Below are 19,940 nucleotides of genomic sequence, written 5' to 3'. Positions count from 1 at the left end.
GAAGTGATTTTTCAGGTGATGATATCTCGTGTTCAATAGAACATTCACATGAGTTGTGTTTCGGAAAGCCCTTGGTGCAAATACCACTAGTATAACTAGCAGAACAGGCGAACTGCAGTTAACCCTCAGTACAAAGTCAAAATCTGAGTATCATACTTTCCTTCCATGCAGACAAGAGCAAATCGGTTAGTTCTTTACGCAAGATGTGGTCTGGGGTGGGCCTTAAGTGGTTTAAAGAATCAAAATTCATTCGTCGACAGTTCCTGAGAAAACCACAAAACTGGTTTTCAGTCACTTTCATGTACTTATGTAAATAGCCAGCCACAGCAAATGTCTCAAATTTTAACAGTACATTCTCTGCTTATCTAGAAATACCATTTGCGATCCCCGGCGGGTCCAGGGGTTAGAATAGGCCCGAGGTATCCCTGCCTGAAATACCAGAAACAAAAATTACATAAATGTCCAGAATGAGATTTTCACTCTGCAGCAGAGTGTGCGCTGATACGAAACTTCCTGGCAGATTAAAACTGTGTGCCCGACCGAAACTCGAACTCGGTAGCTCAGATGGCAGAGCACTTGCCCGCAAAAGGAAAAGGTCCCGAGTTCGAGTCTCGGTCGGGCACACAGTTTTAATCTGCCAGAAAGTTTCATTACATAAATTATTCGCTATTGAGGTTGTCTTTAGCTAAACATGAGGTGCACAATGCTGCAACGAAATTTCTCGATCACTTAAGCATTGATATAAAATGTCTGACAGACAACAAAGTAAAATTTGAGAACAGACTAAGTGTGTTTCTCTCTGACAAGTCCTATTCCGCAGAAGAATTTTTATTCCTGCAGTGTGTCAAAGATGGTGGGTAGGAATTACTCACATCTGCACATCTTTTTTCTTTCTTTTCGTAATTAAAAAAAACTTAGAAATGTTCGGAATCTAACAGTACGTACAAATTAATTTGCGATGGGAGTGTAAGATGACTCGTTCCATATCGTTACAATCTTTACATATTCGTACTTCTAATGCAACACCATAAATTTTATCACCCTCAAAAAATATTTTATTTACTACATGTATTCTCTTTAGCCATATTATACATTGTTTACGGTGGTTGGTGATTCTTCTAGATATTAGACACCGGATTAGGGGCTTCAGCCTATAAATTGCATGATGCTGGTCTGCCAACACCTCGTAGCAAAGAGAACTTACTGCGCGAATAGATGGAGATGTTCTGGTTTGAATGTCTGAAGCTGCCAGATAAGACGAAAAGTTAGCTCACTTGTTTTACAGCCCTTACTCTGCCCAGAAATAATGCGCCTTTTTTGTGCTGTCACAAAAGTTTTCGATTCTGGTTCCCAGCTTTTAAACTCAAATAATTTTGACATTAGACCGCCATAGCTTGGCAACCGATGTAGCTTTTTGACGACTCGGGTGACGACTAATCCTTTACAGCTTTTTTATTGTCTTCCGAAATATATTGCTTACAGTGTGGCAATGGATAAAGCTTTCACAAAACAGGACGACCATGAATTACATATATTGGTCTAATTTCTTAAAAAATTTGAACCGATCCGAATTAGTGTGAAACACAAAGTAGCGCGCATAAGAAACTCACATAATACTTGTTTTTTGCACCTAAAATCTAAAGGAATCAAAGTTTTTGTCAAACAGTTAAGACTTACCTTAGACCAAAGACTATACCCATGGTATCGCTCTAGTCCGGAGTTGTTTAAGGGTGACTGCGTTTGCACGTAAAATTCGAACGATGCACATACTAATGGTGCCTTTAGTTGAATAATACAAAAGAACTAATAGATTCGCATAGTTTGCCTGGGCGCGAGCTCTGATTCGTCGTTGACACTTCGCACAATATGCTTTAGTATAGCTAAAGTAAGACATTTTCTAATGTCCGCTAATCCGGGCTAAGACAAAAACTATTCACCTAACGTTCCCAGCTCAGAAACAACCGAGCAAAAAGACACCACTCCCCCCCCCCCCCAAACGCGTGTCATTGCAAGGCCTTTCCATACAGATTTGTTACAGCGCTCCCGTGTACCGTGTACAATAATGATTTTATATCATTCCACTGAGGTTAGCCCGAAGTTCGTTTTACACCTGTTTTCTCTCGATAAGACTGACATACATCGCAAGTCCAGTCACAAAAGTGCTGTAATAATCCGTGGGCACGCATTTTGTTAATGAGGCAACTGCAAGCAACTGTTTCGAACTCCATCCACAAGTAGACGAACCCCCCCAGGGGATCCACAACTCTTTTGTGGATACGTGCGTAGCGAGCACGGGACCCCGAGCTGATGTGGCCTTCCTTCCCTTTCCGCATCCTTCCCAATCCCCCATCTTCGCCCCCCTCACCTCTGGCTCTTTCCTTCCCTTTCTCGCTTTCTCCCGTTCTGGGGGTCTGGTTTGTGCCTACGTCCGGAGACGGACGCTTGTAAATGTACCACATTCTTCGCCTTCCTTGCTTGTAAGTCTTCATCCTTCCTTCATCCTTCCTTTGTCCTTCTCTTTTCCTTACCTCTTCTCTCTACCCTTTTCTCCGCTGCGGCGTTTGAGACCTCTTCTTTCCTTTCCCTTTCTCTTTCTTCCTCCCTGTGCGTGTCTGAAGGCCGACCCACGCACTTCAATGCACTTCAATGCGTAGCCGGTGACGGGGTAACGCGTAATTCCCCGCCCCGGGTAGACAGGTAGGACACGTACGTACCCCCTGGTAAAGGCGAGGCCCAGGGAGGGGTGATTACCCGAGCTGACACCTTCCTAAAGTGCCGATTGGTCCCTCCGTCCGTTTGTTGGGAGGTGTGAACAATCACCTAAGGCGGGAGTGCCCTCAGAGAGGGCCCCCACAAGGGAGGAGCGCGCCATCGGAGACGCCGGTAATCATGGGGGATTCTTCCGCAATGGTTTCCTCACCTTCCACTATGTCTGCTCACAAACGTAAGTTCACTGAGTCTCAACCACAGTCAGTTCTTCCATCGTTGCCACAGTTCCTTGTTGTTTCTCGGTCTGATGAAGGTCACGACTTCTCCACGGTCAACCCTTTCATTATTCAGAAAGGTGTCGACGCAATTGCAGGTCCTGTAAAGTCTTGTTCCAGATTACAGAATGGCACCCTGTTCTTAGAAACACACAGTGCCCTCCAGGCACAAAAATTGCTGCGTACCTTACTACTACACACCTTCCCTGTCCGGGTGGAACCGCACCGTACCTTAAATTCCTCGCGTTGAGTCGTTCATACTCGCTCCCTCGATGGACTGTCTGACGAAGAAATTCAGCACTACCTGTCAGACCAGGGCGTAACGGCTGTTCATAGGGTTATGAAAAGGGTTGACACGAACATCATTCCAACCCGCACTGTCTTCTTGACATTTGACAAAGTTCAACTCCCGTCGAAAATCAAAGCCGGCTATGAGATAATTTCCGTTCGCCCTTACGTCCCAAACCCTACGCGTTGCTATCGGTGCCAGCGGTTCAATGACACCAGCCAGTCCTGTTCCAATCCGGCCAAATGTGTTAAGTGTGGCAGGGATGCCCATGAGGGTGCTTGTCCACCTCCATCCCCTCGCTGCATCAACTGTATGGGTGACCACGCCGCTTCCTCTCGAGATTGTCCCGTTTTTAAGGACGAAAAGCTCATCCAGGAAATTAGAGTAAAGGAAAAGGTGTCGACCTTTGCTGCTCGAAAATTATTCGCCAGTCGACAGCCCACCGTGCCTCAGAAAGGAAAATACAGCACTGTTCTTGCTTCTCCTCGGCCAACAAAGGAGGCAGCCACGCAGACTTGCGACCTCACCTTTAGTGCCACGGTCGTCAGATGGGCCAGCGCAAAGATCGCCCGTTCAACCTCACCACTTCCGCCTGCCCACTCTCTGGCTCACCCTTCGTCGAGTTCTGATAAATCTCGAGCCCAAAAGTCAGACACCAAGACTTCGAAAAAAGAGCATACTTGTGAAGAGTTTTTACGTACAGCAACTTCCCAACCATCGGTTCCTCCTTCCTCTAAACATCATACTTCCAAGAAGGCTACAAAGAAACCCAGTTCCTCTCCTTCTCCGCCAAGGCGTGTCCCATCTACAGCACCACCTGGCGGAAGTCGCCCTCGGCCATCTTCTGTGTCGCCGAGGCGCACTGCTGGCGGCCGATCAAGCGGCCGGTCGCTGGTGGCAGGAGCTGCTCCTGACTAACCTATGGATCAGGATCTTCTGCCTTTGGCTGAATGCCATTCCAATCTGTCGGTCGCAAGCTCCGAGCAGTCGTTGAGTTGACAGCGACCTTGGTCACATTCCTCCATTTTCTGTTCACCCTATGTCCATTATCCACTGGAATATCCGCGGTATTCGAGCCAATCGGGATGAATTGTCGATCCTCTTACAATCCTACTCGCCAGTCATCTTCTGTCTTCAGGAAACAAAGCTGCGTCCCCATGACCGCTTTGTTCTCCCTCATTTTCAGTCCGTCCGATGTGATCTCGCCTCTGTTGAAGGCACTCCAGCACATGGAGGACTCATGATTCTTCTCCATGAAACTCTCCATTATCACCCAATCCATTTAAACACTTCCTTCCAAGCTGTCGCAGTCCGTCTTTCCCTTTCCGGATACACATTCTCTCTTTGTACTGTATACATTCCATCGTCCACACCAATGGCACGAACTGATCTCCTTCATCTTCTTGGTCAGCTTCCACCCCCATATTTGCTGGTTGGGGACTTCAATGCCCACCACCCGCTTTGGGGATCACCACATCCTTGTCCACGTGGCTCACTATTGCTAGACGTCTTCCACCAAGCAGATCTAGTTTGCCTCAACACTGGGGTCCCTACGTTTTTGTCTGCCTCTACGACAAATTTATCTCATTTGGACCTTGCGGTCGGTACTGTTCCGCTAGCTCGGCGCTTGGAATGGTTCGCCCTTGATGATAGACACTCGAGTGACCACTTTCCATGTGTCCTTAGACTGCAGCCTCAACTGCTATATATGCGCCCGCGACGCTGGAAGTTTGCCCAAGCCGATTGGACACTTTTTTCGTCTCTAGCGACATTCGATGACCGTCACTTTCCCAGCGTCGACGATGAGGTCACACATTACCGACGTTATTCTTACAGCTGCGGAACATTCAATACCACGCACCTCCGAATTGCCCCGGCGCCCCCCAGTTCCTTGGTGGAACGAGGCATGCCGTGATGCACTACGTGAGCGGCGACGTGCTCTCCGCGTTTTCCGCCACCATCCTACTTTGGCCAACTGTATCCGCTATAAGCAGCTCCGAGCGCGATGCCGTCGTGTCATCCGCGATAGCAAGAAGGCAAGCTGGAAATTCTTTATTCGCTCATTTAACACCTTCACTCCCTCCTCGGAAGTTAGGAGTCGGCTTCGACGGTTCTCAGGGGCGCCTAGTTTCTCCCCGGTCTCTGGGCTCACTGTCGCGCATGACACATTAGTGGACCCCGTCGCAATTTCTAACTCGTTGGGTCAGCACTTTGCCGAGATTTCGAGCTCTTCAAATTACCCGCCAGCGTTTCTCCCGAAGAAACGTGCAGCGGAAGTGCGAACTCTTGCTTTCTCCTCTCACGATCGCGAAAGCTACAATACTGTTTTCTCCATGCGGGAACTCCAACATGCACTCTCTTCTTCTCGCTCCTCCGCCCCAGGACCGGATGGTATCCACGTCCAAATGTTGCTGCATTTATCAACCCATAGTCTGCGTTACCTCCTTCGCCTTTATAATCGAATTTGGACCGACAGTACTTTTCCCAGACGATGGCGGGAAGCTATCGTCGTTCCTGTTCCGAAACCTGGAAAGGACAAACATCTCCCCTCTAGCTATCGCCCCATTTCTCTCACGAGTAGTATCTGTAAGGTTTTGGAGCGTATGGTGAATTACCGTTTAGCGTGGTGGCTGGAATCCCGCAGTCTTTTAACACCTGCCCAATGCGGATTCCGAAAGCATCGTTCTGCAGTTGACCATCTTGTTGCTCTCTTCACTTATATCATGAACAATTTTCTCCGGAAACGCCAAACGGTAGCAATATTTTTTGATCTGGAGAGAGCATACGATACCTGTTGGAGGACAGGCATCCTCCGCACACTGTTCTCTTGGGGCTTTTGAGGCCGGCTGCCCCTTTTTCTTCGCGAATTTATGGCACAGCGCACATTTAGGGTGCGGGTGAACACTACTCTCTCCCGCACTTTCTCCCAAGAAAACGGGGTACCCCAGGGCTTCGTGCTGAGTGTTGTACTGTTTGCCATCGCTATAAATACAATTATGGATTGTCTCCTTCCTGATGTCTCGGGCTCCCTCTTTGTGGATGATTTTGCGATCTACTACAGCTCTCAACGGACCAGCCTTCTTGAACGTCTTCAAGGATGTCTCGATCACCTCCACTCTTGGAGCATCGAAACAGGCTTCCGTTCCTCTCCCAGTAAGACCGTGTGTGTTAATTTTTGGCGACGTAAGGAGTTTCTTCCGCCCTCCTTACATCTAGGACCTGTCAACCTTCCGTTTTCAGACGTCGCTAAATTCTTGGGTCTTATGTTTGACAGAAAACTGTGCTGGTCCTCCCACTTTTCCTATCTTTCGGCTCGCTGTCTGCGATCGCTTAACACCCTCCGTGTCCTGAATGGTACCTCCTGGGGAGTGGACCGAGTGGTCCTTCTCCGCCTCTATCGCGCCTTAGTGCGCTCGAAATTGGATTATGGAAGCATAGTTTACTCCTCTGCTCGGCCGTCTATTCTTCGGCGTCTCGACTCTATCCACCACCGTGGATTACGTTTAGTGTCTGGAGCTTTTTACACTAGCCTTGTGGAAAGCCTTTATGCTGAGACTGCTGAACCTCCGCTGTCCAATCGGCGAGCAGTCCTTCAGAGTGGTTATGCTAGCCATCTGTCTTCCATGCCTGCTAATCCAGCCCATGACCTTTTTTTCGACGCCTCCTTTGATGTATGGTATATAGGCCGCTCCTCCTCCCTACTACCCCCGGGAGTCCGCTTCCGTCAACTGCTCCATTCTCTTTCCTTCCGCTTTCCTAAAACCTTCTTGACAACTTGGGGTACAGCACCGCCTTGGCTCCGTCCCCGGATCTGCCTGCTCCGTGACCTTTGTCGATTTCCCAAGGATGGTACCCCTACAGTTGTTTATCGTCGGGCATTTGCTGCTCTATGTGCACAAATGACGGACGCCACATTTATTTACACCGACGGCTCGAAAACATCGTTAGGTGTAGGGAGTGCCTATATTGTTGGCGACACCCCAAATCAATTTAGGCTTCCCGACCAGTGTTCGGTGTATACTGCGGAGCTTTACGCTGTTCTCCAGGCTGTCCACTACATCCGCCGCCATCGGCAGATACAGTACGTTATCTGCTCAGATTCTCTCAGCTCTCTCCTCAGTCTCCAAGCTCTTTACCCTGTGCACCCTCTGGTCCACCGGATTCAGGACTGTCTGCGCTTGCTCCACCTGGGGGGCGTCTCGGTGGCGTTCCTCTGGCTCCCGGGACACGCTGGTATCTGTGGGAATGAGGCGGCCGATATAGCGGCCAAGGCTGCAGTCTCTCTTCCTCGGCCAGCTATTCAGTCGCTTCCCTTCACCGATCTACGGAGCGGTTTATGTCGCAAAGTTGCTCATTTATGGCATTCGCATTGGTCAACACTTCCCCATAATAAATTGCGGGAAGTGAAAGCCCTTCCTTGCGCTTGGACCACCTCCTCCCGAACGCGTCGTCGGGAGGAGGTAATTTTAGCTAGACTCCGGATAGGGCACTGTCTTCTTAGCCATCGACATCTTTTAAGTGGCAATCCTCCCGCACTCTGTCCCCACTGCTCTCAGCTGTGGACGGTAAGACACTTTTTAATTGAATGCCCCTATTTTAATCCGTTACGCTCCCGTCTACAGCTATCGCCTGATCTATCGTCTATTGTAGCAGATGACACGCGCTCAACCGACCGCGTTCTCCAGTTTATTAGTGACAGTGAAATGACGTCAGTCATTTGAAGCTTTTTTTGGGGACAACCAACCCCTTTCTGTAGTGAATTTTTAAGCATTCCTTCTGCCTTTAGTTTCTCCAATTTTATGACTTTGTTCCCATTGCTGCTAGTTTTCAATTTCGGTTTTTTACTGTTTCCTAAGTCACGGGCTGGGCTCTAATGACCATAGAAGTTTTGCGCCCTAAAACCTAAAAAAAAAAAAAAAAAAAAAGTGAACGAACACTGCATCAACATTGACATCCTCAGCTCCGGTGTCCACTGCGTTCTGGGTCTCGTGAACAAACAGTGCGAGCTGTATTTCACACGTTCGATCTTTGAAAAACCCACTTACTTCTGCTATCCTTGGGATGTATCTAACCACTTATTTTCCTATACTAGTCGCTACTGAGGGCAAAAATTGTTAGCTTCTTTTTCCAGCTTAATTACCCCATGGGAAGAACAGAACGAAAAGTAAATTTGGAGATAACTTGTAAAGCATTGAAAAGGAGTTGATCTAACCAATGTCAGCGTATGCTAAGGAGCATTTAAGTTGGCCGTGATAGTCATTTCCTTTGCTGCAGCCATGACAAAATAAGGGTCTCATAAATCGTTTAGCTGGTAGCACCAGTCATGTCATGTTGCAAAGTTTCCTCGAGTTTGCCTTATTAAAGTATCTGCCAGATCACCAGTCAGTGAGATTGCTTGTAGTTCTTTTCCATACCTATTCACCCGCACATCATAGTATCTGTACCGTGGATTAACAGAAATGCAACTAGCAAAACTTCATTCACTACTTGCTTAATGATTAAAATTCCTTTGGCTGTTCTCGCTGTGCGATATTGCTTAGCATAGTTCCCTAAATGCTATGAAGATTTCTCAGTTTTGGTGCGAGATCAGTACTGCTTACATGCTATTTCCGCAATGAAGCGGAAACAGTTTTCGCGTAGACCCTCCTGTTACGTACGTACTGAGAGAAACGGAGAGCGATATTTTAACGGAGAAAATATCGGCACGAATATGACGTGACTTTTTCTGTTATGTCCTTGAAATTTCCGTACGCAGTGTAGACGTCAGAATAAACACCTGTTGATAAAATGAGTGGCTTCTTGTTTGGCTGCTTGAGTTGGCTTGTTAGCACTCGGAGTTCAAACAGCGGCGGTTGCGATTGTAAGTTTTGTAAATAAAACAAAGTGAACGAACCACGTCATCATATGCACCGGCATTGACGTCGCGTCTACGTGAATGACTGCTTAACTATGGAGACTTTATAACTTGGTATTTTTAAGTCTAATATGCTACTCCATCAGCAGTTTAGACTGGACTGCAAATTTATCCCATAGTTTGTCGTCAGTAATATAATTATCTAGTCCCACAGGTTTTGATGCCATAGCGCTCATAGCAATCTAAGCACAGTAGGTTCGCACTTTTATTGTAGTTACACCTGCGTAATGGCTTTAATTGAAATAACACAGCCATCAAATTTTTGTGATATTTTTGTATCTTTTCTCAATAATCCTCTCTGACTTTTAAAGTAGACCGCTGAAAACGTTAGTCCTGACAAGATGAGATGGCCACTCATTTGATTAATATTTACAGATGAGATCTTCCAATCACCATTTTTTTTCGTCCAGAATGTATATAGACTAACTTCTAATCGTCAAGTGTTTGTCTATTTAATTTATGGTGACGGCGCGGAACTACGTATACTTCAAACTTCCCAAATCTACTGCCTTCAGAATTGCTTAGGAGGAGATCCTAGTATATTTTTTATTTATTAACTATGGCAAACAGGATTTAACGCGTGCTAAAAGTTCTGTCACCATCGCGATCGAGTCAGTGTTATCAATTTCTACTTTGCGTGAACAGAACCTGCATGCTCCATAACCCCCAGAGTATCGTGTAGTGCGTTTCTAACGAGACTCCACACAAAGCAAACTCTTGGTGAAAGATCAGAGCGCATAATACGAAGTTTGATACCTAACAACGGCTGGGGAATCTGTAAGGGGCCGGCCGGTGTAGCCTTGCGGTTCTAGGCGCTTCAGTCTGGAACTACGTGACCGCTACGGTCGCAGGTTCGAATCGTGCCTCGGGCATGGATGTGTGTGATGTCTTTAGGTTAGTTAGGTTTAAGTAGTTCTAAGTTCAAGGGGACTCATGACGACAGATGTTAAGTCCCATAGTGCTCAGAGCCATTTTGAACCAAAACTTTAAGGAAAACACATGGAAGTTGGTCCCACGTCCTATGTAATTTCATGGAATACACTTTATTGCTTCACAACACTTATTATGCTTGAAAATTAAAAACCTTTACAAAAATGAATAACTGTATAACTGCAAGCTGGGTCAACATAGTTCTACCAGTAAAGTGAATTACGAATGACTGCCACTAAAACTACTAACTGGATAAAACTTTAAACAAATAGACAACGCTCAAAATAAACCTTAATTAAATCCCTTAAGCAACAAAATACAAAATCCCATAAAATACAAAAAAGCTGGGAAGGCATAAAATTTAAATGCGACTCCCATCTGGTAAACACTAGGAGAAACACGAATAATGATCCTTACGCAAATATACGGTGCCTGAAAATACAAGAGGAGGCAAATTACAGCAATAAGATATTACAGCAAACTGACAGAAACCACGCACGTTTGACAATGAATGGAGTTGCCTAATGACTGCTGATAAATAACCTGAACAGTTCATACCCATAATTAAAATTCTTTAAAGTTAAGAAGCTCCGTAAGTAGCAAAATAGGACATGGACGATTTAAACAAGTCTTAAAGGGCAAATATAGTCACAAGGAACTTCGGACTTGCGGAATACACCTTAAGGCTTGTGTACTTGCTCAACTCTCAATATCTGAGTAGATCAAGGATTCCGGAATTAACGGGGCGACAATCCGTCGTGCCACGTAGAAAACGATCAAATTTACCTAACTTCAGCTAACACGAGGCAGCTGATAGAGGTGCCTGGATGCGAGCGAATCTAGATTTCGTGCGATGACGGAAGTGTCACCGCAGCTGGAAGAAAACGTCTCTCTGCTCCGGGCCCAGGAAACAGGAACGGGTCGTCCGCTGCCAGAACTATCAAACCAACATCCATCAAAAAGGAAACAGTAATATGCCCAAATAAGGGTAAAAACGACAATATCCAAGATGTATTAAATATTAGCTTAATGCGGAAGTGGCTACACTTAAAAGTAAAGAGCTTTCGCTCCTTAATATTACATGAAAATAGAGACGTGAACTGCAACCATCTGCAAACCCAAATATCGGGGAACACCCTCTTTTAACAGTGCATTGCCTTAGACTGTGCTGCAGTCCCAGTTACATCATCTGAGCCGGCCGTTGTGGCCGAGCGGTTCTAGGCACTTCAGTCCGGAACCGCGATGCTGCTACGGTCGCAGGCTCGAATCCTGCCTCGGGAATGATGTGTTTGAGGACCTTAATTAGTTAGGTTGAAGTAGTTAAGTCCCATTGTGCTCAGTCATTTGAACATCATCTGAATTTACAGAAGAGTATTGATAGACTTGCAATGAATATGTTCTGGAAAAACAAGATAAAAATCAGTTGTATCAACTGGTAACCACACAATCACCCGGAGGCGTAATGAACATTGAGTGTAATTCAGCATAAACACAGACGTGGGCTTACTATAATAAGTATCGGTAAAAGATCAACACTTAACTCCACTAAGGTGCGAGGGAGCCATGACTTGCAAGATTCCAACCAAGGGTGTTATTGCCTCGCATTCGTACAAGTGATATGCAGGTGTAATGTTTAAGCTTCCAAAGTTGGCCCGGTGCTTGCTGACAGGGTTGCACGTGACGTAAGCTGCCCTTTCCGGAACTCGCCGCTATCAATACTTAATGCAAAATTTAGGCTGCGACCAACTTAACAACACTCTGCTTGACGAGCTCCACAGCGGGGCAGCAGGAGAATCGCCAAAACCAACTCACCAACCATGTGGCCTCCTGCTAACTGCCAGTACCACGGGCTGCCAAATCCAACAACACTTTCCTCGTTGGCATGTGACCAGGTTGGATACCAACTGCACAAGTAGTTAGTGGCACCAGTGTCCCGCTAGAATTAAAGCTGCCACGGCTCAAAGTTTTAATAGTCACTTAAAAGCTAATATCTTACTTCAGTTTTCATGAGTTTGAGACGTCGGCTTGCATAGTCACTCCGTAAAGCACTCCATTTCTCGCTAAACCAAAAGGTTCTGATCCGATGCCGTCTAGAAGGTCTGACAGAGTTACCAAGGAACCGTTTACAGGACTTCCTTCAGATGAAAAAAAAATGCAACATCCTGAAGTGATAGATCATTCTTTTCACAAGTGAGGTCAAAGATAGTTAATCATTGTATGAGTGCGTGATAAATTCAGACGAAATGATACATACGTGTTTCAGTAAGGATGCCCAATTATTGGCATCAATACGACAGTGTACCCCCTCCCGGCCCTCCCTCTAGCAGCGCAGGTGTCTATGTCCACATGCAAATGTTCTTAAAGGAGCGCATATGTTGTCCAAAATATCTTTGGCCTTTCGGTGCAATTTGCAATGGTTCTTGCAGGTCGTGGGAACGAGTAAGTTCCCGGTGATATTACTGGACAGGGCAACAACCGGATGTAGATGTGCGCTGTCCCGCTGAAAAAGCATATCATCTCCCGGCGAGGAAATTGTAGTAACACGAGGATAACAGCGTGCTCAGTGTGGCACTTACCGATACCACGAAGCTTGGGATGGGACCTGTTCGTCCTGGTCGAACGCACTCTGCAATACACTTCTCACCAGGTCTAGGGTACAGACATGTTCGTCCGTCACTCGCATACAGAAAGAACCTACTCTCATCTCTGAGAACAACAGTACGTCATTCCGCTCTAGTCAGCTCTTTCACAACACGAGAATAGCCATGCTTGGTGCTATCGTACTGTCAGTGGTAGCCTGGCCAGAAGTACACGTGATCTTAGTCCTGCTGCAAGCAGACGTTGTCCAATGATCCATGATGACAGAGAATGTGCAACATACGTCCGGATTTCGTTGACGGACGGTGCTCAGTCGGCCACTGCTGCTCACACAGTGCGACGATGTTGATTAGCATCTATACTATGAGGGGGTTCAGAATTTGGTCTACTGGTGTGGAAATGTGCCACAGATCAGCGTTGAAAGCAGCGAAACACCAGCGATACATTATGCCTAACAGTCAGTCGATACGTCCATCCAGATTCCCGCAGGCGCGTAATATGAACACGTTCAAATGGCTGAAGCTGTTAGAGGTGTAAGTACTCGTTGTACCCTATAATTCATGTTTCAAACACTGTTCACCTCTACACTCAGCACAGTTACTGCCTGCAGAGGCAAAACTGAGGGGCTTCACCATCTGACCGCTGATGGTAACAAATGATTAAGTAACACAATCCTTCATTATGCACATATTGTAGCCTGGTGGCAGTGAACATAGTACTTGAGGTTGTTGCATTTTTTGTCATCATTGTATAATGCTTAACGAGTATTACTTTCTAGTCTTCTCGTGAGCCATTTGGAATTTGTCGGCCTTTGGTAATAACAATTGTCACATTTTCTTATTTACTATTGTGGTTGGCGAAAGTCTTACACCACCACTAACAGGACCTAGTCATGTTGTCCTTATTTGAAGCTAAGTGAGAAATAAGTTTTTTGTTGCCTCTCAAAACTACTGATGTTATGGCAATGAATCCTCATATTTACTGTATTTTGACTATCATGAGGCTCCTAGGCCTTAAAATTCAAACATCTGACCAGTGTGTTGTATTTCCGTCGTACATGTCTAAAAGTGAAACACCATCTTGTTCATCAATTATTTTATTTTTTTTCTTACATTCCACGGGACCGTGCAAGATACAGCTACCTGGTCGTGGAATGAATGAGTCACTGCATAGTTTACAGATTCATTGGGAAGTGGAACAAAAAATTAACAAAGCAGGAAGGAACAGACTACGAATAAAACACGTACCGAGAAAGTCAACAAATTACTGTGAGGAGCTCTTTACGGAATAAGTGTGCGCGGAAAGGAAACCTCCAACCCTGATTTTGAAGAGTCTGGGCTTATTTTCTTTCGTTCTGATGGGAGCTTATTGAAAATGAAAACTTCTGAAAACTGCATACTTTCCTGGACAATGCAGTAGAAAGGATTATTGAAGTGTGTCGTCTCTCCGTCCAGTGTCAATTAAATTTTGCAGTTCGTCCTGAATAAGACAAGATTAACAATGAAAAATCCCATTATGGAAAACATACGCTGTCTTCAGTATAGAATCTGGCCGCTAGCGACATGAACACTAGGCCAAAGCTATTCACTTATGGTGCAAATAAAACCACCTGTCATCTGAACGTTCTGGAAACTTATGGGATGCGAAAATATCTGGAGGAAGTGTTGCACACACCCCCCCCCCCCCCTATCGACTCGTGGATTGGGGCAAACCTTGCAAGCTAGCGTCCCGTACTTCCTTTTTAAGTCGCAGTTTCTAACCTACCAGCAACAGAAAAAACTTCCCGCGAAACAGCATATCACGACGACAAGATAAGGACAGTTCTCGAGAGGTTTCTTGACCTAAAATTGCCACCTGCCACCTGATACCAGCCAACGTCCAGTGAGGTGATAGCAGTGTGGAGCAGTGAATTGTGGCGCACTTTGGTCTCGTTTCTGCTCTCGCATTGGTAAGCATAAAATAGTACCTCATTTTTATTTGATTTTCCGCACGTATTAACTACCGTAAGCACAGTGAATACAACGCAGTAACAACATGCGAAGGCTACTATGGTTGAATTGAGCAACTGTCATTTCCTTATTGGAAGTTGTAGTTATTTTCTTCGAGTCACGAACTGGATTTTGCATGAAACTTCCTGGCAGATTAAAACTGTGTGCCGGACCTAGGATCGAGCTCGGGACCTTTGCCTTTCGCGGGCAAGTGCTCTACCAACTCAGCTTTAAGCTGTGAGGACGGATCGTGAGTCGTGCTTGGGTAGCTCAGTTGGTAGAGCACTAGCCCACGAAAGGCAAAGGTCCCGAGTTCGAATCTCGGACCGGCACATAGTTTTAGTCTGACAGGAAGTTTCATATCAGCGCACACTCCGCTGCAGAGTGAAAATTTCATTCTGGATTTTGCATATTTTTATCTTAAGAAAGCTGCTTAAGTTTCACAAAAGTGGCTCAGGTCTACACGTGAGATTTAACATCTGAGGCATACTCTACATTTTTTTTTTTCATCTGTGGGGCGAGTGCTATCAGATAAAACCGGAAAAGGACTTTGTTGTCTCAAGGATGATAGTTCTGACACGAATGATTTTCCATATTCAGAAAGTCCAGATAAGTGACCAGTAATGAACTGCAGCCATTTTATCTTCGTGAGACATTAGCATTAAATAGGCATGTCAGTCAATATGCATCCATATGCGACACTACATTTGTGGTGAGTTACGATGCCTTTACGTTAATTTCTTAAGAAGAAATTAATGGCAGAACCCTAAGAAAGCATCTCGATCAAAGAACAGTACGAATATGTGTTTAGTGAATTTTAGAACATGTTTTTTTGCTCGCGCATCATGTCGTTTTTGGAAACCCAGAATCTACTATGTAGGAATCAACATGGATTCCGGAAACAGCGATCGTGAGAGACCGAACTCGCTTTATTTGTTCATGAGACCCAAAAAAATATTAGATACAGGCTCCCAGGTAGATGCTATTTTTCTTGCCTTCCGGAAGGCGTTCGATACAGTTCCGCACTGTCGCCTGATAAACAAAGAGCCTACGGAATATCAGACCAGCTGTGTGGCTGGATTGAAGAGTATTTAGCAAACAGAACACAGCATGTTGTTATCAATGGAGAGACAGACGTTAAAGTAACCTCTGGCGTGCCACAGGGGAGTGTTATGGGACCATTGCTTTTCACAATATATATAAATGACCTAGTAGATAGTGTCTGAAGTTCCATGCGGCTTTTCGCGGATGATGCTGTAGTATACAGAGAAGTTGCAGCATTAGAAAATTGTAGCGAAATGCAGGAAGATCTGCAGCTGATAGGCACTTGGTGCAGGGAGTGGCAACTGACCCTTAACATAGAAAAATGTAATGTATTGCGAATACATAGAAAGGATCCTTTATTGTATTATTATATGATAGCGGAACAAACACTGGTAGCAGTTACTTCTGTAAAATATCTGGGAGTGTGCGTGCGGAACGATTTGAAGTGGAATGATCATATAAAATTAATTGTTGGTAAGGCGGGTACCAGGTTGAGATTCATTGGGAGAGTGCTTAGAAAATGTAGTCCATCAACAAAGGAGGTGGCTTACAAAACACTCGTTCGACCTATACTTGAGTATTGCTCATCAGTGTGGGATCCGTACCAGATCGGGTTGACGGAGGAGATAGAGAAGATCCAAAGAAGGGCGCGTTTCGTCACAGGGTTATTTGGTAACCGTGATAGCGTTACGGAGATGTTTAATACACTCAAGTGGCAGACTCTGCAAGAGAGGCGCTCTGCATCGCGGTGTAGCTTACTCGCCAGGTTTCGAGAGGGTGCGTTTCTGGATGAGGTATCGAATATATTGCTTCCCCCTACTTATACCTCCCGAGGAGATCACGAATGTAATATTAGAGAGATTAGAGCGCGCACGGAGGCTTTCAGACAGTCGTTCTTCCCGCGAACCATACGCGACTGGAACAGGAAAGGGAGGTAATGACAGTGGCACGTAAAGTGCCCTCCGCCACACACCGTTGGGTGGCTTGCGGAGTATAACTGTAGATGTAGAAGGGTGTGGTCCACCACAAACAACTCCGCAGTGGTGTCCGTCGCTGTTGCTGCTTCTTGCCAACAGCACACACACATGCCACCCTACAACGGAGCTGCATAAAGTGTTGGTACTGCATAGTAACACACACTGCTGCTATCAGAAACAAAACTATCCTGATCATGCAGCTTCAAATGTTGAGCTGTCCAGCTCCTCACTGAACCATTGAACAATCAAAGAAATGTCAGTTTTGGACGCAATTGAACTTCAAACCTGGCTGCACATCTTCATCTACAAAAGAATAAGTGTACAAACGGTGAACTATCTGAGCTTTTTCAAAGAGTTTTAGATAATATATAATTTTGATCAATTTTTTTATGTTTGCTGATCTGTTCAATAAACCGATAGAAAAATGCTGCTCAATTATGCACAGAACTAATGCGATATACAACTTAACGCAATAGTCTTGCATTGAAAGTCTGTTTTAATAAAGCAGTCTGCGTAATAAGAATGCCCCTACATCACCAGAAATTATGAGATCTTTTGTGCTTCAGACTTTCAAATGGTCTGTTTACGTGCTGTGGTGGTTCCTACTGAGGTAGCGTGCTAATTGGGTAGTTGGATTATAAACATAAGTAGAGTTAATAAACTATTCAGTGCCAGAAATTCATATATAAAATTGCGTATTCAGGAAAACAAACTTCCGTCGCAAGGAACAGAAAAAGGTTTGATCAAGTGTGCAGTAACTTAAGTTTTCCGCCCTTACAGAATGAGGTACCGGGAGCAGTGAGAAGAATTACGATGGAGAAGTTCTGTTAAGATTTCCCTACTGACTTTCAATCTAGTTGCTTGTAGCTATGTCACAGAATAGATAAAACACTACAGACTGTAATAGAGCGCTACTGCAGACTTCGCTTTAAAGGGCGAGCCAATTTCCTCAGAGTAAGTGAAGACCTCAGGCATTCGTCTCTCCATTATTGTTCCTGTGGTAGCTACGACGGATGTCACTACAGAAAATTGAGATTAGTTGCAGTTTCCGCCTGGAACGACCTCCCTGGGCTCTAAAACCACAAACTTATAATCCGCTGTCACCCTTTACATTGAAATCAGATTATTCAGTCGACAACGAAACAGCAACCGAATTTAGGATATTTCTGAAGTAACGAGAAAGTAATCTGACGTCGACACAGCTGTCAAACATATTCTACGTTGTTGGCAAATTTCTTATACCAAAGGCATGAAAAGATGGTTTTACCAGCCCGTGTGTTCCTTGAGCGGGCAGCTTGCGTGGGCTCACACCATGTGTGTACGTTAATAAGATTTATTTCCATTTACTTGGCAATGTTTGTGTAATAGAGCGTATTCAATAATACTATTCAGATGTCCGGATTGCGAAAATAAACATAATAAATCAATAACGGTTAATTATTTTTGTTTCTCCGTTTTAAGTGCGCCGAAAACTGAAAGCTCAATTACCAAACGCGATTTACTTTCTGGAATATCTCTAGTGGTTGTACTGGAAACATTGAATATGCACACTATCTTCCGAACATCATAGCATTACCTGTATTTCTGAACGTTTTCATTGGGAATAAAACACAAATGAAGAAAACAAAGCACTGATTGAGAAAAACGTGAAAATTCACTGAGGGACTTCAACAACTAGTGTCTGTTTTGCTCGGAAACACAAAAAAGCCTTGGAGAAAAGGAAATCAGCGAAAGTGTGAAGAAACTACATTTGTTTCTACTAATATGAAAGTAGTTGTCATCACAATGTAGAACAAGGAACACAACACGGCGAAAGTATGACTAGACGTCATCCTTAAGGTAAACATTGTCTATAATAACTGAAAGAGAAACGATGTTCTAATTGCATTAATTAAAATTAGCCACTGCCGATGCTACTCAATAAAACCGAAAGGCTTCCGTACTGAAGAGCTTTTGAACTTAAGACGGAGAAAGTGAAATAAAAATAGGTTCACCAAGCTGAGCGGAATGATTTCTTTTTCGTGCGATGTCACACAGTTGACACAGTGTGCTTCATTCCTTGATAGTTTAACACAAACGTCGTCTCTATGCGAGAATGACCGATGTGCAAGGGGAAAGTACAGATGGGGACACAATATTATAATCCGCAGAAACTATCCATACGCTGATCTATTACATCGAACTTCCACTCCTTTATTTTAACTGTGGTCATAGTTAGTCGAATTAAAGCCCAAACTTACTTTCTGCCTATGAAAGAACTGCTGAACAATGTGTAAAGAGCATCAACATCCATGCATCCCACACACAAATCATTATATGCTAGTTACTCCCAGATAAATGCCCTAGACTTGCATCTTCGTGCCAACGACTTAATTTCGATTACAGCAGACTCACCTAACTGAGGAGGCGATAACTGTTATAGTCCAAAACACAGCACTGATCACATCCAGTCGGTCCCCCAACCCTCTAACCAATAGCGGACATCTCGTTTCTTATGACACTGAACACAATTTACATCTACTGTACAGGTTTATTATCCTCTCTGTCTGGGTATTTTGCTGTTGCTCAGAAGACGAATAATTAAAGAAAATACGAATCCTCCGGTTGGCAAACACCTGATGTTTCCCTTCTTCGAACTCTACCCTTCTAAAAATGATATAACTCACAGAAAAGCAAATACAAACTAATTAATAACAACGTAATAATTAGTGAAGTTCGACAAGCTTGATCAGCCATTTTACCTTTATGGAAAGCTGTTATTTTGATCTACACAGCGCAGCATTGCGAATATCTGGTTTTCTTTGGATTCCGATACCTAATTTCGTTGTGGCAGCTGTCATTTATGAAAGGAGTTGGAAAGGATATAACTCTATACATCCACAGAGATTTGAATTCGTGGCTGAAGTAAGAATCACACAGCTAGTGAGGCATGGTGAACATAAACATTCTCATATACGTAATAAAGAGGCACATTCCTCACAAAGCGAAAGTTAACAGAAATTTTAATTTACGCGTAAAATCACTTCCTTGCAGTGGAAAAAAACTCGCTGTCGCTTATCATGCAGGTATTATTCCGAATATTTCATCAAAATTAAAATTAGTATCTAGAAAACTTAGACAATTCAGCTTGAGTCCATCGATCTTATGTTCCCAAACATTTTTCGCGTTGCACTTACATTTTCTTTTGAGACAATAACCGATTTGATAACAACTGTC

At 44.6% G+C, this 19,940-nt stretch overlaps 2 protein-coding genes across 2 annotated transcripts in view; one reads left to right on the top strand and one right to left on the bottom strand.

The window, feature by feature from the left end:
* LOC126203155 (lysosome membrane protein 2-like) overlaps positions 1–19,940 on the top strand; it is a 426,168-nt gene that overhangs the window by 15,537 nt on the left and 390,691 nt on the right. The window lies entirely within an intron of this gene.
* Positions 366–19,940, bottom strand: part of LOC126204096 (histidine-rich glycoprotein-like) — a 58,087-nt gene continuing 38,512 nt past the window's right edge. The window contains exon 2 of the mRNA XM_049938514.1: positions 366–429. Within this exon, the coding sequence (XP_049794471.1) occupies positions 366–429 (64 nt within the window). The remainder of the gene's footprint in view (positions 430–19,940) is intronic.

This window comes from Schistocerca nitens, chromosome 9 (genome assembly GCF_023898315.1).
Source record: "Schistocerca nitens isolate TAMUIC-IGC-003100 chromosome 9, iqSchNite1.1, whole genome shotgun sequence".
Classification (NCBI taxonomy): Eukaryota; Metazoa; Arthropoda; class Insecta; order Orthoptera; family Acrididae; genus Schistocerca; species Schistocerca nitens.
Note: the sequence above shows the minus strand (reverse complement) of the source record. Positions and strands in the feature narration are given on the sequence as shown.